Genomic DNA, 27,951 nt, shown 5'->3' on the forward strand with positions numbered 1-27,951 from the left:
ATGCTGCTTCGTCATGGAGCTGATGGGAAGCTCGGCTTGAACTGCCCTCTGAACCTGAAGAGGAATGAAGCCAACCCACGAAATTATCACAAGCCAGGAGACTTCCTTCTGGGTGGGGTCATTGGTGCAACCAGAACATCCTTCCTCCCTTATGATTTCAGCAGAAGCCCCTCTGTAAAGGTGTTTGGGTAGGTACAATGAAGCTGCTTCTCTGCTGGTCATTGCTAATTTCCAGACTTTGTGACTGCACTATTTCCCTGTCATCTTTCATCCATTGTTGTCTTCTTCTGTTGGAGAAAGATGTGGGGGGGGGAGGTGTGGGGTAGAACTCACGGCAGGGTTGCAATGCTCCTTCAGACAGAACAGTGGTAGTTCCACTTGGCAACAGGTTGTGGGTTTTTTTTTTACAAATATTTTATTAAAGGTAAAGGTAAATGTTCCCCAGCAAATGCGTGCTAGTCATTTCCGACTCTAGGGGCCGGTGCTCATCTCCGTTTCAAAGCCGAAGAGCCAGCGCTTGTCCGAGGACGTCTCCGTGGTCATGTGGCCGGCATGACTACACGTCAAAGGCTCACGGAGCGCTGTTACCTTCCCACCGGAGTGGTCCCTATTTTTCTACTTGCATTTTTGCGTGCTTTCGAACTGCTAGGTCGGCAGAAGCTGGGACAAGTAACAGATGCTCACTCTGTTACGTGGCACTCAGGATTCAACCCGCCAAACTGCCGACCTTCTGATCGATAAGCTCAGCATCCTAAAGCACTGAGCCACCGCGTCCCTTAATAAACAACGTGTTGTCTGGGTCCATTAGTAATTCAGTGGTATATGTTAACTTTCTCATTCTCGTTCCATTGCTACACCCTCCAGTGCTTCCTTAATCCTCTCTTCTTCAGGTGGCATGCATTTTTCCACACTGGGCAAACACAATTCTTGTTACTGTTAATGCATATACAATGAAACAGTTTAGGGGGCAAAGCTGTAAAAGCAATATCTCCTGTGTCCAATGTCAGGACTACTCTTTAGATCAGGTTTTCCCATTCAGGGTGCACAAGTGCAACAACATCAGCCCCAACGCAACTTTCTGCATCAGGAGTGCATCTTCTCCAACGTAAAGTCATCTCCCTTCAGTAAAGTGGAGGACTCTCACTCTTTTCAAACATCTGGACACAGGGATCTTAACTGAGGTAGCAAGTCTTCCCTCCCTGCCCCGCCACTCTTTATGGTTAGTTATTTAACGTTAAGTGTTAACATGAAAATAAAATGCTTGAAAGCATTCCCTTTGTGCTGGAAAAAAAGAAGATGGTGGAGACATTGGATAGTTGCTTCTCAATATCTCAGAGCCATGTTTTCAAGACTAGGAGCAAAGGAGGGACATTTCAAGGGAGCAGGAGTGTAGCTGCTGGGATAGCTTTGGAAACACAGGAGCTATTTCACAGTACAGGAGGTGGTGATTTCTCTCTCTGGAAGCATACCAGCAAAGTATGGATGGACACTGGTAAGAGTCCCAAAGGTGCTTTTTCAGGAGGCAACTGGACTTCCTTGTTTTTCTTTGAAGACGTTTTGCTTTTCATCCAAGAAGCTTCTTCAGCTCTGACTGAGTGATGGGGAATGGAAGGATTTACATTTCTTGCAGTCAGCTGGTCATTTGCATCCTTTTAGAGAGTCACTGAGGCCATTTGGAGATTTACCTGTGTCCTCAGGGTCACCTGAGTGGGACATATGGTTGTGGAGCCTTCTTGGCTACAGAATGTTGGTTTTTTCACCTTGCCTTGGAAGTCTTGAAGTATTAAACATGGTAAAGCTTAAATATTAAACTTCCTGCTTGAACAACATGTAGACAACACCAATGAGTTTTATCTGAATTTGGTCTTAGAATTTCTGAGCCAATTACAAGGATAATTGAAGGAGATTTCCAGGGCTGAACAAAAAAGGGGTCTTCCCTGCTTAAAACACAACATTCAAGAAGGGTCCTGGTGGGATTAGAAGTCCTAATAAAAATCTCTGTGACAAAATGGCATTCAAACCATTAATTTTAGATAAACCATCACACCTTCGCTGATTTTAAAGAATGCTTTTACAGTGAAATTTGAAGGAGGCTTTTCCCCATTTTGTAATGCACACTGATGCATCTAGATTTTTGCTCTTGTTTCCATTATTTTACTTAACTTCAAATTTCCTATCCATAAAGCTATTTCAAATATTTAATGATGATGATGATGATGATGATGATGATGATGATGATGATAATAATAATAATAATAATAATAATAATAATAATAATAATAATAATAATAATAAGAAGTTGGAAGGGACCTTGGAGGTCATCTAGTCCAACCCCCTGCTCAGGCCGGAAACCCTATACCATTTCAGACAAGTGGCTGGCCAGTCTCTTCTTAAAAACTTCCAGTGTCGGAGCATTCACCACTTCTGGAGGCAGGTTGTTCCACTGGTTATTATTATTATTATTTAGATTTCTATACCGCCCTTTCCCGAAGGACTCAGGGCGGTTTACAGGATATTTAAAAGAAAATCAATACAAAAGTTAAAAACAAATTTAAAAAGATTAAATGAGACCCTGAGAAAAATAAAAACCCAGTTAAAATTAAAAATTAAAAAATTCTCAGCCTGGGCCAGACAGCTCGAAGAGCCAGGTCTTCAGGTCCCGGTGGAATGAACGGAGGTCGGGGACAGTCCTAAGCTCCGCGGGCAGCTGGTTCCAAAGGGCAGGCGCGCCCACTGAGAAGGCCCTACCTCTGGGTGTTACCCGCTGGCAATCTTTAACCGGCGGCACCCTGAAAAGACCCTCCCTGTGGGAGCGCACTGGACAAAGGGAGCTTGATGCTGGCAGCAGGTGTTCCCTCAAATATCCCGGACCCTCGCCATTTAGGGCTTCATAGGTCATCACCAGCACCTTGAATCTCACCCGAAGTTAATTGTTCTAACTGTCAAGACGTTTTTCCTTAGTTCTAGGTTGCTTCTCTCCTTGACTAGTTTCCATCCGTTGCTTCTTGTCCTGCTTTCAGGTGCTTTGGAGAATAGCTTGACTCCCTCTTCTTTGTGGCAGCCCCTGAGATATTGAAACACTGCTATCATGTCACCCCTAGTCTTTCTCTTCATTAAACTAGACATACCCAATTCCAGCAGCCGTTCCTTATATGTTTTAGCCTCCAGTCCCCCAATCATCTTTGTTGCTCTTCTCTGTACTCTTTCTAGACTAGAGTCTTGACATCTTTTTTACATCGTGGTGACCAAAACTGGATACAGTATTTCAAGTGTGGCCTTACCAAGGCATTGTAAAGTGGTATTAGTACTTCACACGATCTTGCTTCTATCCCTCTGTTAATGCAGCCTAGCACTGTGTTGGCTTTTTTGGCAGCTGCAGCACACTGCTGGCTCATATTTAAGTGATTGTCCACTCGGACTCTGAGATCTCTCTCACAGTTGCTACTATTGAGCAAGGTACCACCTATACTATACCTGTGCATTTGTTTTTTCCTGCCTAAATGTAGAACCTTACTTTTTTCACAATTGAATTTCATTTTGTTAGATAGTGCCCAGTGTTTGAGTCTGTCCAGATCCTCCTGTATCTTAAGCCTATCTTCTGGAGTATTGGCTATTCCTGCCAGCTTGGTGTCGTCTGCAAATTTGATGAGTTCCCCATCTTATCCCCTCATCCAAATCATTGATGAAGATGTTGAAGAGCACTGGGCCCAGAACAGAGCCCTGCGGCACCCCACTACACACTTCCTTCCATGTAGATGCAGTTCCATTGAGGACCACATGTTGAGTACGGCCTGTCAGCCAGCTATGAATCCATCTGGTGGTGATGCTATTTAACCCACATTTTTCTATCTTATCAAGTATTAGGTTGTGATCTACTTTATTTACTACATGCAGACATCTTTTTATTCACTGGCTGGTAATTCATTTTAGATTTAAACAGAAACCATTGTGGAGTTATATAAAAATGACATTATTTTCATTAATGATGGTTTGAAATTTATATATTTTCAGGAAGGGAAATCCGTTTACTTGGAAAATTCTCTCCTTTCCTTTTGCAATCCAGGGGATCAACCAAGATCTCCATCTCCTACACAACATCTCTATGGGTTACAGTCTCCATGACAACCATTTCAACACAATAATGACTTTGGATGCTTTGCTGGATATGCTTTCCGCCGGAGTGGTAAATATTCCAAACTACAGATGTGGAAGCCATAATGGGCCCTTGGTAGTTTTGGATGGGTCCAATGATGATAGCTCCATGCAGATTTCAAATGTGTTGGGCATTTATAAGATTCCACAGGTATGTATATGTGTTGGGGGGACACGGCTTCTAGTTTGATTTTTCCATGTAAACAAAGGGCAGCTTTTTATCATTGTAACTGTTGGCCTAAAGCAATTGGAGCTGGTTTAAATTCACAAAGAGACCAAATACTCAAAACATTCAGATCTCTAATATCTGGTAAATCTGAATTTATTTATAAAACAAATATCTTATACTCAAGGCTAAGAAGAACAGGGTAAAACCTATGAACATACCAATCATAAAAACTGTCAAATGAACAGAGTCCTTGACAAAATGTTGATGCGTCTTCTTCTACCATATAAGGACCAGGATTTCTAACATAGATTTCAGTTGCTAATATCTTGAGTTGGATTTGACACAACATGTAACCTACCCTTCTTTTTCCCCAGATCAGTTATATTTCTGTTTCACAGGCTCTGAATGAGAAGTCCAACTCCCCTTTTTTCTATCAAGTGGTCCCCAAAGAAGGCATTCAGTACCCCACAATTATTAAACTGCTCCAGCATTTCAGGTGGACATTGGTCGGTCTGGTTGCACCAGACACAGATGGTGGAGAGAGGTTCATGAGAACTTTGACTCCTCTGCTTGTCAGGAGTGGCATTTGCATTGTTTTATCCCAAATCATCCCTGTGACTACCTATCATGTAATGATAAATGCTTTTCAATTCTCCAAGTGGACACAAGTCAATGTCTTTATTTACTCTGCTGAATTTGATTCCTTTATAATGGGAATAATCATTACGCAAAAGATTATTGAAAGCAACATAAAAGCCAGAATTGGAAAGGTCTGGGTCACTACAGCTTTGTGGGATTTTACTTTGGATTTGCAGTATAATGCAGAGAGTATTCCAGCCATCTATGGCTACATTTCCTTTTTGATCCAGACTGGCAGAAATGCCAAATGTGATGATTTTGAGTCTATGTACTATTTTACTCTAGACTTTATAAACAAAGTGTTTTGTTGTTCATATTCTAAGCATGGCTTGTCCATGAAAGGCTGGACAAGATGCCCAGAGAATAAGTTTGTAGAAGCAGTGTCCCAAGAGAAGATTGAAGAAATCCTGTCTCTGGACAGCTACACCATTCATCGCTCTATCTGGATTGTGGCCAGGGCCTTAAATGCCATGTATTCATCCAGATCCAAGAGGAAAGTCAAGGATGAAAAAGATCAATTGCCTTCTCAGCAGTTACAGTCATGGCAGGTATTCCCTTGGCATAACCCCATTTTTGCCATTTTTTTCTGTTTTCTTTAACTGTAGATTTATCTATGAAGTTCATTATTTTATTCAGCGATTTAATTTTCCTGACTATAAAGGCTAACTGTATCCCTTTATTCATATTAATGTATCTCTCATTGCATCTACTATTTATTTTCCATCTCCTTTTATTTTTCAGATCTTCATTAAAGTTTTAATATAGAAAGGTAGTTTCTTCTGTCCTCCTCCATTTTTTGCCTTATTGGAGTTATTTGTGATTTCCTTTTAATAAGGTCTTTTAATGTTATGATTTTAACATGATCACACCATCTATCTTCAGCTCCCCTCCCAGTAATTTAGCTTTATGGAGCTTTGCTCTAAGCTGAACTCCTTTACTCTGTATTCCAAGATATCAATTTGAATTCATTCACATTGAATTCATTCAAACAAAGATATTGAGACTCTAGAAAGAGTGCAGAAAAGAGCAAAGAAGATGAATGGAATAGAACAGAACAGAACAGAACAGAATAGAGCTATTAGAGAACAGAGAATGGCTACAGGATTGGAGGCCTAAAACATATACAGAACGGTTGCTGGAATTGGGTATGTCTAGTTTAATGAAGAGAAAGACTAGGGGTGACACAACAGCAGTCTTCCAATATCTCAGGGGTTGCCACAAAGAAGAGGGAGTCAAGCTATTGTCCAAAGCACCTGAAGGCAGGACAAGAAGCAATGGATGGAAACACATCAAGGAGAGAAGCAACCTAGAACTAAGGAGAAACTTCCTGAAAGTTAGAACAATTAATCAGTAGAACAACCTGCCGCTAGAAGATGTGAATGCTCCAACACTGGAAGTTTTTAAGAAGAGACTGGACAGCCATTTGTCTTTAAATGATATAGGGCAGGGGTAGGCAACCTTGGCTCTTTTATGACTCATGGACTTCAACTCCCAGAATTCCTGAGCCAGCATGGCTCAGCATGGAAACCTCTCCATTTCTCCTCAGCATGGCTGGCTCAGGAATTCTGGGAGTTTATTTATTTATTTATTTATATTTAAATTTAAATATAAACTTCTCTGAGTTGAAGTCCATGAGTCATAAAAGAGCCAAGGTTGCCTACCCCTTGTATAGGGTTTCCTGCCCAAGCAAGGGGTTGGACTAGATGACCTCCAAGGCCTCTTCCAACTTTATTATTATTGTTGTTGTTGTTGTTTTTGTTCTTATTCTTGTTCTTGTTGTTGTCATCGTCATTATTATTATCATTATTATTATTACATTACATTCACCGATATTACATTGCATTCACCAAACAATGGATGAAAACCAATCAAGGAGAGAACCAACCTGGAAGGAACTAAGGAGGAATTTCCTGACAATGAGAACCATTAATCAGTGGCACAACTTGCCTCCAGAAGTTGTGAATGCTCCAACACTGGAAATTTTTTTACAGGGTTTGGACAACCATTTATCTGAAATGGTATAGGATTTCCTGCCTGAGCAGGGGGTTGGACTAGAGGATCTCCAGTGTCCCTTCCAACTCTGTTGTTCTATTCTATTCATTCATGTTTAGAAAAAATTCAATGAACATTCTAAATCTAAAGGTCTTTCACTTTATTAATGCAGACTTGTGCTTTAATAATATAAAGGTTTTTTTCTTCTTATAAGCTTTTCTTGCCAGAGCCATGGAGTTTATTATTGAACTCCAAGGTAAGTGTTTACTATGTTTTCTGTTAGTACCTAAAATTAAGAACTCTAAAATAAGAAGATCATTTCCCCCAATGTTTCTGTGACTCTCCTTTTTCAACTTCTCTATGGATTATTATCAAGTCAGACTAAACAAACGTCATGTGGAGCAGTGGAGCAGCCTTGGTGGAGCAGTGGGCTGATGCCTCCTTAAGTAACACCAGCTGCCTGCAATTAGTGCAGGTTCGAGTCCCACCAGGCTCAAGGTTGACTCAGCCTTCCATCCTTCCGAGGTAGGTAAAATGAGGACCCAGATTGTTAGGGGCAATTAAGCTGACTTTGTAATAATGCCGCTTGGGTGTGTGTGTGAAAGCCCTAATAAGCAGGCATATACATAGAATGAAGGCTTCTGCTAAGCTTGTAAGCTGCCCTGAGTCTTCAGAGAAGGGCGGGATATAAATGTAATAAAAAAATGTTCCTTTTTCTGAAGGAGAAAGTGATCAAGAAGCTAATGGAGCAATTCCTGGAAAAGCCATGCTTGACCATTCCCCCCCCCTCCCAAATAGATGTCCAGGTAATGAAAATCCCCCACGAATTTTTGGCATGCCATGATGAAAACCAGATGGTCATACAAATCCTGACCACTGCTTATCTTGGCTGTGGTCAGCTGAGATTTCAAATAACAATTTTAAATAATCTAGAGAAGGCATAGACTAGGTTCATTGCACCCATGACAGAGAGAAAAATTCCTGCTAATGGTAAGCTCTATAAGTAAACACAGATGTGGAACTCTGGAAGTGCAGAACTGTATAATAATAGTAATAGTAATAATAGTAATAATAATAATAATAATAATAATAATAATAATAATAATAATAATAATAATAATAATAATAATAATAATAATAATAATAATGTTGGAAGGGACCTTGGAGGTCATCTAGTCCAACCCCCTGCTCAGGCAGGAAACCCTATAACATTTCAGGCAAATGGCTGTCCAGTCTCTTCTTAAAAACCTCCAGTGTTGGAGCATTCACCACCTCTGGAGGCAGGTTGTTGCACTGGTTAATTGTTCTAACTGTCAGGAAGTTTCTCCTTAGTTCTAGGTTGCTTCACTCCTTGACTAGTTTCCATCCGTTGCTTCTTGTCCTGCTTTCAGGTGCTTTGGAGAATAGCTTGACTCCCTCTTCTTTGTGGTAGCCCCTGAGATATTGGAACACTGCTATCATGTCACCCCTCACCCTTCTCTTCATTAAACTACACATGCCCAATTCCAGCAACCGTTCCCTATATGTTTTAGCCTCCAGCCCCCTAATCATCTTGGTTGCTCTTCTCTGTACTCTTTCTAGAGTCTCGACATCTTTTTTACATCGTGGTGACCAAAACTGGATGCAGTATTCCAGGTGTGGCCTTACCAAAGCATTGTAAAGTGGTATTAGTACTTCACTTGATCTTGATTCTATCCCTCTGTTAATGCAGCCTAGCACTGTGTTGGCTTTTTTGGCAGCTGCAGCACACTTCTGGCTCATATTGAAGTGATTGTCTACTAAGACTCCGAGATCCCTCTCACAGTTACTACTATTGAGCAAGGTATCACCTATACTATGCCTATGCATTTGATTTTTCCTGCCTAAATGTAGAACCTTACTTTTTTCACCATTGAATTTCATTTTGTTAGATAGTGCCCAGTGTTCGAGTCTGTCCAGATCCTTCTCTATCTTAAGCCTATCTTCTGGAGTATTGGCTATTCCTGCCAGCTTGGTTGTACTATCTTCCTGACAGTTAGAGCAATTAACCAGTGGAACAACCTGCCTCCAGAGGTGGTGAATGCTCCAACACTGGAAGTTTTTAAGAAGAGACTGGACAGCCATTTGCCTGCAATGGTATAAGGTTTCCTGCCTGAGCAGCGGGTTGGACTAGATGACCTCCAAGGTCCCTTCCAAATAATAATAATAATAATAATAATAATAATAATAATAATAATAATAATAATAATAATAATAATAATAATTCCTGTCCTTTTTTCCCTTCCCTTTTGTATCTTATTTTAGTTTCATCATTTCCTGCAAAATGTTTTCCAGTTTCACAATAACTCTTTGGATGGATTATATCTGGATGAAAATGGAGAGCTAGCTGCTGATCTTGACATCATGAGCTGGTTCCAGTTTCCCAATATGTCAGTTGTCCGGTCAAAATTTGGGAGCTTAGCAAAACAGCAATCAGGAGAAGCCATGTTTACTATTGACCAGGGTGCAATGGTGTCCCCCAAATGGCTCAATCAGGTGAAGAAAATCTTTCTTTCTCAGTTGTTTGAAAGTTGAACCATGGCAACTGGACTTATTTTTCTTGTTAGTTGAGACATTTCGCTGCTCTTCCAAGCAGCTTCATCAGCCAGAGGAAGTTAATTAGGCAGAGAGAATAATAATAATAATAATAATAATAATAATAATAATAATAATAATAATAATAATAATAATAATGTCAACCATTAGTGCCAGTCAATTTGAATGTTCAGTTGACTGAATTTCATGTTTTATGAATAAAAGTTTAATAATGATGATGATGATGATGATGATGATGATGATGATGTTGGAAGGCACCTTGGAGGACATCTAGTCCAATCCCCTGCTCAGGCAGAAAATTTTGAGACAAATGGCTGTCCAGTCTCTTGTTAAAAACTTCCAGTGTTGGAGCATTCGCCACTTCTGGAGGCAGGTTGTTCCACTGGTTAATTGTTCTAACTGTCAGGAAGTTTCTCCTTAGTTCTAGGTTGCTTCTCTCCTTGATTAGTTTTCATCCATTGCTTCTTGTCCTGCCTTCAGGTGTTTTGTGGCAGCCCCTGACATATTGGAACACTGCTATCATGTCTCCCCTCGTCCTTCTCTTCATTAAACTAGACATACCCATTTCCAGCAACCATTCCTTATATTTTTAGCCTTCCGTCCTCTAATCATCTTTGTTGCTCTTCTCTGTACTCTTTCTAGAGTCTAAACATCTTTTTTACATCATTGTGACCAAAACTGGATGCAGTTTTGTGGCCTTACCAAGGCATTGTAAAGTGGTATTAATACTTCACGTGATCTTGATTCTATCCCTCTGTTAATGCAGCCAAAGTGCATTGCAAAATGTCAGTGAAGTCATCTAGGTAAAGTTATCTGAAGATTAAATCACAGCAACTGGACTTATTTTTCTTTCAACCTCTGAGGTGGGTACGGGAGGAGTTGGCACAATCCAATGACTCTCTGCTTAAGAACTTGCTCTGACTGATGAAGCTGTTTGGATGAGCAACAAAATGTCTTAAACTAACAACAAAAATAAGTCCAATTGCCATGACTCAACCTTCAGACAATTTTACCTGAATCAGAGGGTTTTTATTGACATATTCTTCTTCAGTTGTTTCCAACTGCACAGGAAGGCCAGAACTGATGTCTTGAGATTGGCTCTAATGACAGAATCTTGCAGTACTGATTATGCCTCACCACTGCACCTTCTGACATTTCAGTGAGTTAGATAGGTGTATGCCTGAGCCACTTCAAACTATTCTTGCTCTGGGCTTCTGGTTTTGATGTCACGGAGAAATGGACACAGGAAGATGGGGCTCCGTCTTTCGTATTCAATTTCATCCCACAGAGAGATCCTGGAAAGGGTCAAAAGTCAGCCTGTAGAGGTGACAAGCAATGATTGTGGTGTGTGTGTGTGTGTAGCAGCCCTCCCGTTTTATCTGAGGAAGCCCTCCAAACCAGCAGGGGAAAGATTAGTTACATTTGCATAGCCAGTCCTAAGCTGCTGACAATGGAGGACAACAAGCAACACTACAGCAACGTGGATGAAATTGGGAGAAACCTGATCCTCTCTTTATGATTTTAAGACCTCTTCCTGAAAAACTGCCCAAAGCACTCTACCCGATGAGAGAGGGAAGCGGAATTTTTGCCCCATTCCCTCAGGAAAAGAAAAGCGTTGATTTAACTATTTGGGGGAAATGGAGAAAACTACAAGACTAAGTTGGAACTAACATATTTATTTATTTATTTATTTATTTATTTATTTATTTACTTATTTACTTATTTACTTATTTATTTATTTATTTATTTATTTATTTATTTATTTATTTATTTATTTATTTATTCGGTTTATATACCGCCCTATTCCCAAAGGACTCAGGGCGGTTTACAAGGCAAAATTTAAAAACAATCCAATATAAAATTAAATTAAAATTAAATTAAAGTAAGTCTAGCCGCAAAAATTAAATCACAATTTAAAAACATTAAACCCCTCAGTCCATACCAGATAGCTCAAAGAGCCAGGTTTTTAGGTCCCGGCGAAAAGAACGAAGGTCGGGGGCAGTCCGGAGTTCCGTTGGCAGTTGATTCCATAGGGCAGGCGCGCCCACAGAGAACGCCCTCCCCCTGTGGATCGCCCGTCGGCAATCCTTGACCGGCGGTACCCTGAGGAGGCCCTCCCTGTGGGAGCGCAAAGGACGATGGGAAATTGATGCTGCCAGCAGGTGTTCCCTTAGATAATCTGTATAATAATATACAGAACACACCCCCTCTGGCAGTTTAAAAAAGAAAAAACAGCCACTATCGCACACTTCTCCCAGAAGAACGAAGCTGAAGTCACCAGCCTGAGGATGACGGATGAGATTTCATCGAAACGTTGCCCTGATACCTCCAATTTTACGTGGGAAAAAACATATATATATATATATATATATATATATATATATATATATATATATATATATATATATATATATATATATATATATATATATATATATATATATATATATATATATATATATGCATCTTTGGTTATTCGGGTTTTTCCCCGCGTAGAACTAAAGGTGTAGGGGCGACGTTTCGACGGAATCCCATCCGTCATCATCAGGCTGGTGGCTTCTGCTTCCTTCTTCTGGGAGAAGCATGTGGCTGTTTGTTCCTCTTTTTTAAACTGCCAGAGGGGGTGTGTTCTGTGGGTGGTGTGCTCTGATTGGATGGGGGAGTAAGTGTGTTCTGATTGGGTGGGAGTGTGTTTTGAATGGTGGGTGTGTTCTGATTGGGTGGGGGTGTGTTTTGAGTGGATGGGCTGGTCTCAGCTGCCAGCCTTAGACCTGAGCTGGTGAGTTGTGCTGCTTTTGTTCGGCTTCGTGTTTGTGGTGGTGCCATGTTTTTATAGTGGGTGTCAGTTTGCTTATTGTGTGGTTTGGAGGGGTTTAAAGTGGCTGATGTTGCAGCTGTAGTTAGGTTTCTGTTTTGTGGTTGTGCCTCGTTATCATTGTGGGTTCGGATTTGCTTTTTGAATGGTTGTGTGGTGGTGATGTCATGTGGTGTTATCATGAGTTTGGGTCTATCATTCTTGGTAGTTGGGCCTCGTCTGTCAATCAAGGCGGGTTTCCAAATGGTTGGTAGGCGAGAGGTATCATCTCGTTTGTTTATGCTGTGGGGGCATTTTTCTATCTCAATGGCTTCTCTGATTATTCTGTTGTTAAAATGTTCAATTTTGGCAATAGTTTTGGTTTTTTTTAAATCAATTTCATGTCCCGTGGCTTCAAAGTGTTGGACCAGGGATGAAGTTTGTTCTCCTTTTCTGAGTGAGTTTTTGTGCTCTTCAATGCGTGCACTTATTCTTCTGTTGGTCTGTCCGATGTATGTGGTGGGGCAGGTGGTGCATGGGATTTTGTATACTCCTTGGTTTTCTAAGCCAATTATGTCCTTGGGGTTTCTTAGGATGGTGGATATTTTTCTGTCTGTGTAGAATGCTGTTTTGATGTTGTGTTTTTGGAGGACCTTACTGATTCTGTCTGTGGTCCCTTTTAAGTATGGGAGGAGGGCTTTGCCATTTTCTTGTTCTCTGTCTTGGGTTTTTGTGGGTGTCTCTCTTCAGATTAAGTTGGTAATCGTGTTTCTTTGGAATCCATTGGCTGTTAGTACATTAGTGAGAGTGTGTAGTTCGGTTTTTTGGTGTTGTTTGTCAGCTAGGTGTTTTGTTCTGGAGATGAGTGTCTTGGCTACGGAGTTGATCTGTGCTGGGTGGTGGTGTGAGAGTGCGTTCAGATAGCGGTTTGTGTGTGTTTTTTTATGGTAGATAGTGTGTCCTAGGGAGCCGTTGGATTTCTTGTAGACTAAGACATCAAGGAAGGGGAGTTGATTGTTAGCTTCTGTTTCCATAGTGAATTGTATTTTGGGGTGTAGGCTATTGAGGTGTGTGAGGAAGTCATCCAGTTTGCTGTGTGGCCAGATTACGAAGGTGTCATCTACGTATCTGAGCCAGAGTTTGGGTTTGTGGTTGGATTTTTCTAGAGCGAGGGTTTCAAAGTGTTCCATGTAGAGGTTTGCGATGACAGGTGAAAGGGGTGATCCCATGGGTGCTCCTTCCATTTGTTTGTATCTTTGTCCATGGTAGATGAAGTATGTGTTAGATAGGCAGTGGTTGGTCAGATCTAGGATGTGTTTTGGGGGGTTGTATTTATTTAGGATAGCTGTCAAGGCTTCTTTGATTGGCACTTGGGTGAAGAGGGATACGACATCGAAGCTCACAAGTAGGTCACAGGGCTGTAAGTTTAGTTTACTTATGATCTCTATGAATTGGAATGAATCTTGTACGTGTGAGGTGATGGAATTTGCGTAAGGCTGTAGTTGTTTGGCAAGAAATTTGGCTAGATTTTGTAGAGGTGAGCCTATGGAGCTGACTATGGGTCTGAGTGGGGTTCCTTCTTTGTGTATCTTGGGCAGACCATAGAGCTTGGGACATCTGGATGATTTTTCTCTGGGAATGATTGTTTTCTGGATCTCTTCACTGATGGGGGTGGCTTTTATTTTGGATTTTGTGGTTTTTTTCCAGGTAGGTGGTGGGATCTGTCTTGAGTTTGTATGTGGAGTCTTGGAGTAGGTTGGATAATTTGGTATGGTAGTCAGATGAGTTCATTACCACCGTGATGTTGCCTTTGTCTGCTGGTAGAATGATTATGCTGGTGTCATTTTTTAGGTTAAGTAGTGCTGTCTGTTCCTCTTTGGGTAAGTTGCTTTTGGGTGGTTTGCTGGTGCAGAGGATGTTGGTCACTTCGAGTCTGATTTTGTTGGCGTCATCAGGGTTAATTTTGGTCAGGCTGGATTCGACTCCGCATATAATGGTTTCCGTGGGAATGTGTTTGGGAGCGACTGCAAAATTAAATCCTTTAGACAGGACGTTGGTTTCGGCTTTGGTGAGAATCCTATCTGAGATGTTGTGCACAGTTTGTTTCATGTGTTGCTGTGAGAGAGGAGGGGTTTGTTTCTGGCTTTCCTTTAGTCTTCGGAGTTTATTGGTGTGTGTGTCTGTTTTGTAGGCAGTCTCTGTTTCAGCTCTCCAGACAGCGATTTGTTTGAATTTGTCCCAAAGTGTGGGGTGGATCTTGTTGCTGAGTTTGAGGTGAAGTGTGAGGAGGTCTCTGTTGATTCGGTCCAGGAGGAATCTTTTTGTGTGGAGTTCATTTCTGATTAGGGCCAGTTCAGTTCTTATCAGGATGCGTTTGATGGCTGCAGAGTTGGAGTGGAATTTCAATTGGAAGGATGTGGGGATTAAATTTTGATCTCAGCAGTTGCGTAGGAACGTGAGGTCACACAGAATGGAAGCTCTTCGTACTTTGAGTTTTTCATAGGTCCTAGTTAGCTGGTGGATTTCCTCCCCGTAGAGGTAAGATATTTGTTTTCTGAGGTTTTCGTGGGTGTTCGTATGTGCATCTTTGGTTATTTGGGTTTTTCCCCGCGTAGAACTAAAGGTGTAGGGGCGACGTTTCGACGGAATCCCATCCGTCATCATCAGGCTGGTGGCTTCTGCTTCCTTCTTCTGGGAGAAGCATGTGGCTGTTTGTTCCTCTTTTTTAAACTGCCAGAGGGGGTGTGTTCTGTGGGTGGTGTGCTCTGATTGGATGGGGGAGTAAGTGTGTTCTGATTGGGTGGGAGTGTGTTTTGAATGGTGGGTGTGTTCTGATTGGGTGGGGGTGTGTTTTAAGTGGATGGGCTGGTCTCAGCTGCCAGCTCCAGACCTGAGCTGGTGAGTTGTGCTGCTTTTGTTCGGCTTCGTGTTTGTGGTGGTGCCATGTTTTTATAGTGGGTGTCAGTTTGCTTATTGTGTGGTTTGGAGGGGTTTAAAGTGGCTGATGTTGCAGCTGTAGTTAGGTTTCTGTTTTGTGGTTGTGTGTCTTTATCGTTGTGGGTTCGGATTTGCTTTTTGAATGGTTGTGTGGTGGTGATGTCATGTGATGTTATCATGAGTTTGGGTCTGGTATCATTCTTGGTGGTTGGGCCTCGTCTGTCAATCAAGGCGGGTTTCCAAATGGCTGGTAGACGAGAGGTATCATCTCGTTTATTCATGCTGTGGGGGCGTTTTTCTATCTCAATGGCTTCTCTGATTATTCTGTTGTTAAAATGTTCAATTTTGGCGATAGTTTTGGTTTTTTTAAAATCAATTTCATGTCCCGTGGCTTCAAAGTGTTGGACCAGGGATGAAGTTTGTTCTCCCTTTCTGAGTGAGTTTTTGTGCTCTTCAATGCGTGCACTTATTCTTCTGTTGGTCTGTCCGATGTATGTGGTGGGGCAGGTGGTGCATGGGATTTCATATACTCCTTGGTTTTCTAAGCCAATTATGTCCTTGGGGTTTCTTAGGATGGTGGATATTTTTCTGTCTGTGTAGAATGCTGTTTTGATGTTGTGTTTTTGGAGGACCTTGCTGATTCTGTCTGTGGTCCCTTTTAAGTATGGGAGGAGGGCTTTGCCATTTTCTTGTTCTCTGTCTTGGGTTTTTGTGGGTGTCTCTCTTCGGATTAAGTTGGTAATCATGTTTCTTTGGAATCCATTGGCTGTTAGTACATTAGTGAGAGTGTGTAGTTCGGTTTTTAGGTGTTGTTCGTCAGCTAGGTGTTTTGTTCTGGAGATGAGTGTCTTGGCTACGGAGTTGATCTGTGCTGGGTGGTGGTGTGAGAGTGCGTTCAGATAGCGGTTTGTGTGTGTTTTTTTATGGTAGATAGTGTGTCCTAGGGAGCCATTGGATTTCTTGTAGACTAAGACATCAAGGAAGGGAAGTTGATTGTTAGCTTCTGTTTCCATGGTGAATTGTATTTTGGGGTGTAGGCTATTGAGGTGTATGAGGAAGTCATCCAGTTTTTCTTTGCCGTGTGGCCAGATTACGAAGGTGTCATCTACGTATCTGAGCCAGAGTTTGGGTTTGTGATTGGATTTTTCTAGAGCGAGGGTTTCAAAGTGTTCCATGTAGAGGTTTGCGATGACAGGTGAGAGGGGTGATCCCATGGGTGCTCCTTCCATTTGTTTGTATCTTTGTCCATTGTAGATGAAGTATTTTTATTTATTTTATTTTTATAACATTTATATCCCGCCCTTCTCCGAAGACTCAGGGCGGCTTACAAGCTTAGCAGTAGCCTTCATTCTATGTATATGCCTGCTTGTTAGGGCTTTCACACACACCCCAAGCGGCATTATTACAAAGTCAGCTTATTGCCCCCAACAATATGAATATGAATTGGAATGAGATCATAAGTAAACTAAACTTACAGCCCTGTGACCTACTTGTGAGCTTCGATGTTGTATCCCTCTTCACCCAAGTGCCAATCAAAGAAGCCTTGACAGCTATCCTAAATAAATACAACCCCCCAAAACACATCCTAGATCTGACCAACCACTGCCTATCTAACACATACTTCATATATATATATATATACACACACACATATACATATACATACATATACATATACATATACATATACATATACATATACATATACATATACATATACATATACATATACATATACATATACATATACATATACATATACATATACATATACATATACATATACATATATATATATATATATATATATATATATATATATATATATATATATATATAATGTTTGTTAAGCATTCAGAATACACTTGCTTGGTCCCAGACACGGGACAAATCTTATTTCCTGTTTCAGCCTAGCCCAAGGCCATCTACAGGCAGTAGCCACGGCAGTGGCAGCTCATATTTGTGTAAATTTTTTTTTGGCTTATTAACAAAGAATAAAGGGAGATCAATATGATCATTTCAAACTTATTTGTTCTCATCAGTCAGCCATACCCTTCTGAGATTCGAACCTGGGCCGACTGCGTCTTAAGCAGTTGTTTTAACCTCTAGGCCACAGGCTCTCTCTCGCTCTTTGTTAGCTGAGAAGCAAGGGAGATATGTGTTAAATGTTTGTTAAGCATTCAGAATACACTTGCTTGGTCCCAGACACGGGACAAATAGAAATATATACTATTGCTTGATATGATGGAACATTTTGGATTATAAATTTTGACTGATAAACAACTTTCAATGGTTCTTTTTTCTCCCTGGACAGAAAGAATATATTTCTCATTGGACAGAAAAAAATTGAATTTTACTTATATCTGCTTGGTGGATAATGATAAATAATGATGAATCAGAGAAAGAAATTATCTCCATGTTGAAATTAATACAAGAAACAATTGCCTTAGCTCGCGATGAGATTAGAAAAAATACAAAGTAGATAAAAGAACAATTTTCTAATTTAAACCTACAAACTCAGAAAATAACCACAGAGAAGGAACTAGCAACTCAGAAAATAGAAGGAAAACTAGAGAAAGCTGACTCAAAGATGGAAGACTCAAAGACAAAAAAAAAAAAACTAACGGCCAGACTCAGACAAATTAAGAATTAGAAGCCATAACGATAATATTGGAAATGAAAAAGACATTTTATCAACCAAGATTTCAGAGCATACTGGAGGATAAGGAAGGAAAACCAATGGAATGGAAGATAGAGCTGTTATCAGAACTGTGGGGAATTGGAGAAGGAGGGAGACTGTTTAATGAATATCAATGGGCTAACTCTTTCAAAAATACTTTTAACTAAATTGTTTCTTTTGCTCCAAATAATATGCACAAGAATAGAGGAAGAATTATTTGATGATCCAAATACACTGACTTGGAAAGTTAGTTGGCTATATAATAAAAAGAAATTCAGTGGTGAAAAAAGTAAGGTTCTACATTTAGGCAAGAAAAACCAAATGTACAGATAGGGGTACCTTGCTCAATAGTAGTAACTGTGAGAGGGATCTTGGAGTCCTAGTGGATAATCACTTAAATATGAGCCAGCACTGTGCTGCAGCTGCCAAAAAAGCCAACATAATGCTAGGCTGCATTAACAGAGGGATAGAATCAAGATCACGTGAGGTATTAATACCACTTTACAATGCTTTGGTAAGGCCACACCTGGAATACTGCATCCAGTTTTGGTCACCATGATGTAAAAAAGATGCTGAGACTCTAGAAAGAGTACAGAGAAGAGCAACAAAGATGATTAGGGGACTGGAGGCTAAAACATATAGGGAATGGTTGCTGGAATTGGGTATGTGTAGTTTAATGAAGAGAAGGACGAGGGGTGACACGATAGCAGTGTTTCAATATCTCAGGGGCTGCCACAAAGAAGAGGGAGTCAAGCTGTTCTCCAAAGCATCTGAAGGCAGGACAAGAAGCAACAGATGGAAACTAATCAAGGAGAGAAGCAACCTAGAACTAAGGAGAAACTTCCTGCCAGTTAGAACAATTAACCAGTGGAACAACCTGCCTCCAGAAGCAGTGAATGCTCCAATGTTGGAAGTTTTTAAGAAGAGACTGGACAGCCATTTGTCTGAAATAGAATAGAGTTTTCTGCCTGAGCAGGAGGTTGGACTAGATGTCCTCCAAGGTCCCTTCCAACATCATCATCATCGTCGTTGTAGTAGTATTAGTATTAGTAGTAGTAGTTGTTATGACTAAAGAAAACAGAAGCTTTGACCTCTTAGAGAGGATATTACATTATCAATTAGATGTTTGAATATAGTTAAGAATAGATTGCTAGAAATATTATTATAACTAGGTAGATAAGAATATCATATTTTGGAATGAAAAGGGAAATAAGAAAATGCTAAGAAGTTTGAATAAGGAAAGCTTTTGGTTACCCAAATATAACTTGTTTTGAAACTATAAGTGATTGGGATATTTTGATTATGGATGGGAATTTAAACTGAAAAAAACGTGAAAATAGGATACTGACTGACTAAATGGATATTGAGTGCAAATGCAATTAAGATATGTTTTGGTTAGAAAAGATATTTTAAACTGATATCATTGATACTATTACAAAACTGTAATAAATGCTGATATTCAACTATATATCTATTAATAACAATAAGAATTGTATTTGTTTAATGTGGAAAAATGTTTATTACCAGAAGAAGAGCGGGGGTATTGGATGGTGTAATATTGGATTTAGTTTGTACCACGGCATAACTAATAGACCCATTCAACACATTGTCTATTAAGCACTTGTTTGTAAAAATAGAAAATTAATAATAATATATATATATATTATATATATTATTAGTATTTAGAATACCTTGCTAGGCCCCAAACATGGGACAAATCTTAAATTTTAACAAATCTTAAATACTTAACAAACACTTAACACCTATCTCCCTTGCTTCTCAGCTAACAAAGCGAGAAAGAGCCAGCGGCCTAAAGGTTAGAACAATTGCCTAATGTGCAATCGGCCCAGGTTCGAATCTCAGAAGGGTATGGCTGACTGATGAGAACAAATAAGTTTGAAATGATCATATCTGTCTCCCTTTAATTCTTTATTAGCAATCTCAAAAATTTTACACAAATATGAGCTGTCACTGCTGTGACTACTGCCTGTAGTAGGGTTAGGGTTAGGCTGAAACAGGAAATAAGATTTGTCCTGTGTTTGGGGCCTAGCAAGGTATTCTAAAACCCTATGAAAACCCTATGGACAGTACCAAAAGGCAAAACGATATGACACTGGAAGGTGAGGCCCTCAGGTCAGAAGGCATCCAATATGCTACTGGGGAAGAGCAGAGGGCTAGTACTAGTAGCGCCAGAAAGAATGAAGCAACTGGGCCAAAGCCTAAAGGACGCTCAGCTGTGGATGTGTCTGGTGGTGAAAGGAAAGTCTGATGCTGTAAAGATTTTTTACCAGTTCTGTGAAGCCCTACAGCACCTTATAGAACTAACACCAAAAAATGATGTCCATATCATCATGGGGGATTGGAATGCTAAAGTAGGAAGCCAAAAGATAACCAGAATAACAGACAAGTTTGGCCTTGGAGTACAAAATGAAGCAGGGTACAGGCTGATAGAATTTTGTCAAGAGAATACGATGGTCATAGCAAACACTCTTTTCCAACAACCCAAGAGACAGCTCTACACATGGACATCACCAGACAGTCAACACAGAAATCAGATTGACTATATGCTCTGCAGCCAAAGATGGAGAAGCTCTATACAGTCCGTAAAAACAAGACCAGGAGCTGACTGTGGTTCAGACCATGAGCTTCTCATTGCAAAGTTTAGGCTTAAACTGAAGAAAGTAGGAAAAAGCACTAGGCCACTCAGGTATGAATTAAATCATATCCCTGTTGAATATACTGTACAGTAGAGGTGACAAATAGATTTAAGGAATTAGATCTGATAGACAGAGTGCCTGAAGAACTATGGACAGAGGTTTGCAACATTGTACAACAGGTAGCAACCAAAACCATCCCAAAGAAAAAGAAATGCAAGAAAGCAAAATGGCTGTCTGAGGAAGCTTTGCAAATAGCTGAGGAAAGGAGGGAAGCGAAAGGCAAGGGAGAAAAAGAAAGATACGCCCAATTGAATGCAGAATTCCAGAGAATAGCTAGAAGAGATAAGAATGCCTTCTTAAATGAACAATGGAAAGAAATAGAAGAAAACAATAGAATAGGGAGGACCAGAGATCTTTTCAAGAAAATTGGAGAGATGAAGGGAACATTTAATGCAAAAATGGGTATGATAAAGGACCAAAATGGCAGGGACCTAACAGAGGCAGAAGAGATTAAGAAGAGGTGGCAAAATTACACAGAAGAACTATACAAGAATGAGCTTAACGTCCCTGATAATCACAATGAGATGGTCACTGACCTCGAACCAGACATCCTAGAATGTGAAGTGAAGTGGGCCTTAGAAAAGCTGAGCAACAACAAAGCTAGTGGAGGTGACAGTATTCCAGATGAGCTATTCAAAATCTTAAAAGACGATGCAGTAAAAGTGCTACACTCAATTTGCCAGCAAATTTGGAAAACTCAACAGTGGCCACAGGATTGGAAAAGATCAGTTTACATTCCAATTCCAAAGAAAGGCAGTGCCAAAGAATGTTCAAACTATCGCACCATTGCACTCATTTCTCATGCTAGTAAAGTTATGCTTAAAATCCTACAAGTTAGACTCCAGCAGTATGTGGATCGAGAACTACCAGAAGTACACACAGGATTTCAAAGAGGCAGAGGAACTAGAGATCAAATTGCCAACATATGCTGGATCATGGAGAAAGCTAGAGAGTTCCAGAAAAACATCTACTTCTGCTTCATTGACTATGCTAAAGCCTTTGATTGTGTGGATCATAACAAACTGTGACAAGTTCTTAAAGAGATGGGCGTACCAGACCATCTTATTTGTCTCTTGAGAAACCTATATGTGGGCCAAGAAGCAACAGTGTGAACTGGACACAGAACCACCGATTGGTTCAAAATTGAGAAAGGAGTCCGGCAAGGCTGTATACTGTCACCCTGCCTATTTAACTTATATGCAGAGCACATCATGATAAAGGCAGGGCTAGATGAATCAAAAGTTGGAATTAAGATTGCCAGAAGAAATATCAACAACCTAAGATATGCAGATGATACCACTCTAATGGCAGAAAGTGAAGAAGAACTAAAGAGCCTCTTGTTGCGGGTGAAGGAGAGTGCAAAACCTAGGTTGAAACTTAACATTAAGAAAACCAAGATCATGGCATCCGGCCCTCTCAATTCCTGGCAAATAGATGGGGAAGAAATGGAGGTAGTGACAGATTTTATTTTCCTGTGCTCCAAGATCACTGCAGATGGGGACTGTAGCCAAGAAATTAAAAGATGCTTGTTCCTCGGGAGGAAAGCCATGGCAAATCTAGACAGCAGACTAAAAAGCAGAAACATCACCCTGTCAACAAAAGTGCGTATAGTCGAGGCTATGGTCTTCCCAGTTGCAATGTATGGCAGTAAAAGTTGGACCATAAAAAGGCTAAGCACCAAAGAATTGTGGCCTTTGAACTGTGGTGCTGGAGAAGACTCCTGTGCGCCCCTTGGACTGCAAGGTGTTCAAACCGGTCAGTCCTAGAGGAGATCAACCCTGACTGCTCTTTAGAAGGCCAGATCCTGAAGCTAAAACTCAAATACTTTGGCCACCTAATGAGAAGGAAGGACTCACTGGAGAAGAGCCTAATGCTGGGAAAGATTGAGGGCAATAGAAGAAGGGGACGACAGAGAATGAGGTGGCTGGATGGAGTCACTGAAGCAGTAGGCATGAGCTTAAATGGACTCCAGAAGATGGTAGAGGACAGGAAGGCCTGGAGGAACATTGTCCATAGGGCCACGATGGGTCGGACATGACTTCGCAGCTAACAACAACAACTCTTGCTGTGGATTTACAAATGTTTCAGACCTTTTTGCCCTGGGATCCATATTTTCAACTCTACAATTTTTCCAGGGGCCCTGTAGATGGTGCCGAAACCCATCTGTGTTGAACAAAGACCAGGTCATCTTAGACAGAGCCACCAAGTGGCTATCAAGGAGAAGCAATAAGGACAAACTCCATGTTGTTGTTGTTAGTTGCGAAGTCGTGTCCGACCCATCGCGACCCTATGGACAATGTTCCTCCAGGCCTTCCTGTCCTCTACCATCTTCTGGAGTCCATCTAGGCTCACACCTACTGCTTCAGTGACTCCATCCAGCCACCTCATTCTCTGTCGTCCCCTTCTTCTATTGCCCTCAATCTTTCCCAGCATTAGGCTCTTCTCCAGTGAGTCCTTCCTTCTCATTAGGTGGCCAAAGTATTTGAGTTTTAGCTTCAGGATCTGGCCTTCTAAAGAGCAGTCAGGGTTGATCTCCTCTAGGACTGACCGGTTTGATCGCCTTGCAGTCCAAGGGACTCGCAGGAGTCTTCTCCAGCACCATAGTTCAAAGGCCTCAATTCTTTGGCGCTCAGCCTTTCTTATGGTCCAACTTTCACTGCCATACATTGCAACTGGGAAGACCATAGCCTTGACTATACGCACTTTTGTTGGCAGGGTGATGTCTCTGCTTTTTAGTGTGCTGTCTAGATTTGCCATGGCTTTCCTCCCGAGGAGCAAGCGTCTTTTAATTTCTTGGCTACAGTCCCCATCTGCAGTGATCTTGGAGCCCAGGAAAGTAAAATCTGTCACTACCTCCATTTCTTCCCCATCTATTTGCCAGGAGTTGAGAGGGCCGGATGCCATGATCTTGGTTTTCTTAATGTTTAGTTTCAACCCAAGTTTTGCACTCTCCTTCTTCACCTGCAACAAGAGGCTCTTTAGTTCTTCTTCACTTTCTGCCATTAGAGTGGTATCATCTGCATATCTTAGGTTGTTGATGTTTCTTCCGGCAATCTTAATTCCAACTTTTGATTCATCTAGCCCTGCCTTTCTCATGATGTGCTCTGCATATAAGTTAAATAGGCAAGGCGACAGTATACAGCCTTGCCGGACTCCTTTCCCAATTTTGAACCAATCAGTGGTTCCGTGTCCAGTTCTCACTGTTGCTTCTTGGCCCGCATATAGATTTCTCAAGAGACAAATAAGATGGTCTGGTATGCCCATCTCTTTAAGGACTTGCCAGAGTTTGTTATGATCCACACAATCAAAGGCTTTAGCATAGTCAATGAAGCAGAAGTAGATGTTTTTCTGGAACTCTCTAGCTTTCTCCATGATCCAGCATATGTTGGCAATTTGATCTCTAGTTCCTCTGCCTCTTTGAAATCCTGCCTGTACTTCTGGTAGTTCTCGATCCACATACTGCTGGAGTCTAGCTTGTAGAATTTTAAGCATAACTTTACTAGCATGAGAAATGAGTGCAATGGTGCGATAGTTTGAACATTCTTTGGCACTGCCTTTCTTTGGAATTGGAATGTAAACTGATCTTTTCCAATCCTGTGGCCACTGTTGAGTTTTCCAAATTTGCTGGCAAATTGAGTGTAGCACTTTTACTGCATCGTCTTTTAAGATTTTGAATAGCTCAGCTGGAATACTGTCACCTCCACTAGCTTTGTTGTTGCTCAGCTTTTCTAAGGCCCACTTCACTTCACATTCTAGGATGTCTGGCTCGAGGTCAGTGACCACCTCATTGTGATTATCAGGGACGTTAAGCTCATTCTTGTATAGTTCTTCTGTGTAATTTTGCCACCTCTTCTTAATCTCTTCTGCCTCTGTTAGGTCCCGGCCATTTTGGTCCTTTATCATGCCCATTTTTGCATGAAACGTTCCTTTCATCTCTCCAATTTTCTTGAAAAGATCTCTGGTCCTCCCTATTCTATTGTTTTCTTCTATTTCTTTGCATTGTTCATTTAAGAAGGCATTCTTATCTCTTCTAGCTATTCTTTGGAATTCTGCATTTAATTGGGCGTATCTTTCTTTTTCTCCCTTGCCTTTCGCTTCCCTCCTTTCCTCAGCTATTTGCAAAGCTTCCTCAGACAGCCATTTTGCTTTCTTGCATTTCTTTTTCTTTGGGATGGTTTTGGTTGCTACCTGTTGTACAATGTTGCGAACCTCTGTCCATAGTTCTTCAGGCACTCTGTCTATCAGATCTAATTCCTTAAATCTATTTGTCACCTCTACTGTATATTCAACAGGGATATGATTTAATTCATACCTGACTGGCCTAGCGCTTTTCCCTACTTTCTTTAATTTAAGCCTAAACTTTGCAACAAGAAGCTCATGGTCTGAGCCACAGTCAGCTCCTGGTCTTGTTTTTACTGACTGTATAGAGCTTCTCCATCTTTGGCTGCAGAGCATATAGTCAATCTGATTTCTGTGTTGACCGTCTGGTGATGTCCATGTGTAAAGCCGTCTCTTGGGTTGTTGGAAAAGAGTGTTTGCTATGACCATCGTATTCTCTTGACAAAATTCTATCAGCCTGTGCCCTGCTTCATTTTGTACTCCAAGGCCAAACTTGCCTGTTATTCCCGTTATCTTTTGGCTTCCTACTTTAGCATTCCAATCCCCCATGATGATAAGGACATCATTTTTTGGTGTTAGTTCTATAAGGTGCTGTAGGGCTTCATAGAACCGGTCAATTTCATCCTCTTCAGCACTGGTGGTTGGGGCATAGACTTGGACTACTGTGATATTGAATGGTTTGCCTTGGATTCGAACTGAGATCATTCTGTCATTTTGAAACTCCATACATTTCCTATATATTATCTTTGATGTTCCTTCTATTTTTGTTTAGTCCCTCCCTGAATCCAAGTGTGTGGAGAGCTGCTGTCCAGGATTTGTCAAGGTGCCTCAGGAAGGGAAGCCCCCTTGCTGCTATGACTGTGTGTCTTGTGCAGAAGGGACTATCTCCACTCAAGAAGGTTGGTGGTTCTAAAATTCACCAGTGGGAATATTTAGAGATCCTTATTTCTCAATTGGGGTCCTTCTTTTTTTAGTTTCCTTGCCTTGAAAATGAGTTTCATGAAGTGAGTTGTAAGAAATCATTTGCGAGAAAGATGATGCAATTCAGACAGGCCCTTTTTTCTTTGACCATCTCTGCAAAGTTTTTTTCTGATGAGAAATGAAGACCTTTATATGAAAGAGGATTTATTTTTCAAAATTCCATTCCTGACTTTGTTTTTGCCACTTGTTTACAAGTTAGAAAGGACATATTAAGAGAAATGTCCTGCACAGTCACAAGAAAAAGAATATTTTAAAATATGTAAGACTCTCCGGTAAAGGCAGATGTGAGTGAAATTGATTGCTGGGAAAATATCTTCATCAGGGTCCAGTCCAAGGCGGGAATAAACAAAATGGAGACTGCTTTAGAAAGAAGGTTGTAGTTTATTGAAGAGCAGAGCTAGACATAGGACTCTGGGAAAGCTGAGCACATGTAGCTGGGAGTGGTGGGTTTTTATACCTTCTTAGGCTTTCGTGTTTGGAGTTGTTTCCTGTTATGGCATGAACTTTGATCTGAGCTTTTGAGTGTGTCCTTTTTGGTATTCTGATAGTGGTGGGTTAATCCTATTATGTCCTAAAGGTCATATCCTGTTTCCCTGGGGCTCTGGCTGATGACTATATCCTGTGTTGGATTTTTTGGGTGAGGGGTTGTTGGTTCTAGGGATCTTTGTCTTTCTAATCCCATCAGCTCCAAGCTTCCTAGCTATAGTCTTTCTGAAAGGATGACCACATCTACATTTCTAAACACTGGTCTGCTTGGTTTCTGCTTGGGGGAGGGAGACTTGGGGCTCTCTTTGCCTAAGATTTTTTTATTATTCCTTTGGGGAAATGTAATATTCTGTCCCTTTTAATACCCCCCCCCCGAATATTTCCTTCTCTAGGAGGGTGGGTGGGTGCTGACTTCCAAAAATAAAAAACAGCAACAACAACAAAATAAATGGAATTGTCCAATCTCAGATGATGCATTCAGGGAAGAGATGATAAAGTTGGACAAGGTAGACAGAAGGAGAAAAGGTTGCTGGAGGTGGATAATGATGATGTTTCTTTCATATCTCTTATTTGCAGATGCAAAAAGATGCACCAGATGTCCAGAGGATCAGCATCCAAATGAGAAAAGAGATCAGTGCATCCCCAAGATCATAATTTTCCTATCCTACGGAGGACTTCTGGGGAATATACTGGTTTCCTTTGCCCTGATCTTGTCTTTAGCCACAGTGCTTGTGTTAGCAATCTTTATAAAACACTTGGAAACTCCACTAGTCAAGGCCAACAACCGGGACCTCTCTTTCATCCTCCTCATCTCTCTATTGTTCTCCTTTCTGACCTCCTTCCTCTACATTGGCCAGCCAAGGAAAGTCACTTGTCTTCTCCGTCAAACGTTTTTCAGCATTGTCTTCTCAACTGCCGTTTCCTCAGTCTTAGCCAAGACAATCACAGTAGTGTTGGCCTTCCTGGCCACCAAGCCAGGCAACACCATGAGGAGATGGCTGGGGAAGTCTCTGGCCAACTCCCTCATTCTTTCTTGCTCTGGGATTCAAATTCTCATTTGCTCCATCTGGTTAGGAAGCTCTCCCCCCTTTCCTGACTCTGACTTCCATTCCCAGCCTGGAGAGATTGTTCTGCAATGCAATGAAGGTTGTATTGCCATGTTTTATGGAGCCCTGGGCTACATGGGCTTCCTGGCTGTCATTAGTTTCATGGTGGCTTTCCTGGCCAGGAAACTCCCTGGAGCCTTCAATGAAGCCAAGTTGATCACTTTCAGCATGCTGGTCTTCTGCAGTGTCTGGATCTCCTTTGTGCCCACCTACCTGAGCACTAAGGGGAAATTCATGGTGGCTGTGCAGATCTTCTCCATCCTGGCCTCCAGTGCTAGTCTGCTGGGCTGCATCTTCTTCCCCAAGTGCTACATTATTATCCTGAGGCCAGATCTCAACACAAAGGAGCAGCTTATATTAAAAGCAAAGTAAGAAGGGACGTGGTGGCTCAGTGGGTTAGGACGCTGAGCTTGTTGATCAGAAGGTCGGCAGTTTGGTGGGTCAAATCCTGAGTGCTGCGTAACAGAGTGAGCACCTGTTACTTGTCCCAGCTTCTGCCAACCTAGCAGTTCGAAAGCACATAAAAATGCAAGTAGAAAAATAGGGACCACTACGGTGGGAAGGTAACAGCGTTCCATGCGCCTTTGGCGTCTAGTCATGCCAGC

General features: G+C 41.2%; 1 protein-coding gene across 1 annotated transcript; it reads left to right on the forward strand.

Moving 5' to 3' along the window:
• Nucleotides 1–27,718, forward strand: LOC310633237 (vomeronasal type-2 receptor 26-like; the record flags this gene model as incomplete). The annotated part of the gene is made up of 6 exons (XM_083350926.1): nt 1–174; nt 4,064–4,303; nt 5,284–5,508; nt 9,236–9,466; nt 25,546–25,672; nt 26,817–27,718. The coding sequence occupies 6 exons, from the start codon at nt 1–3 to the stop codon at nt 27,716–27,718; spliced, it is 1,899 nt and encodes a 632-aa protein (XP_083207052.1).
• Nucleotides 27,719–27,951: the final 233 nt, after the last annotated feature.

Source organism: Vipera ursinii (assembly GCF_947247035.1).
Source record: "Vipera ursinii genome assembly, chromosome: 2".
Lineage (NCBI taxonomy): Eukaryota > Metazoa > Chordata > Lepidosauria > Squamata > Viperidae > Vipera > Vipera ursinii.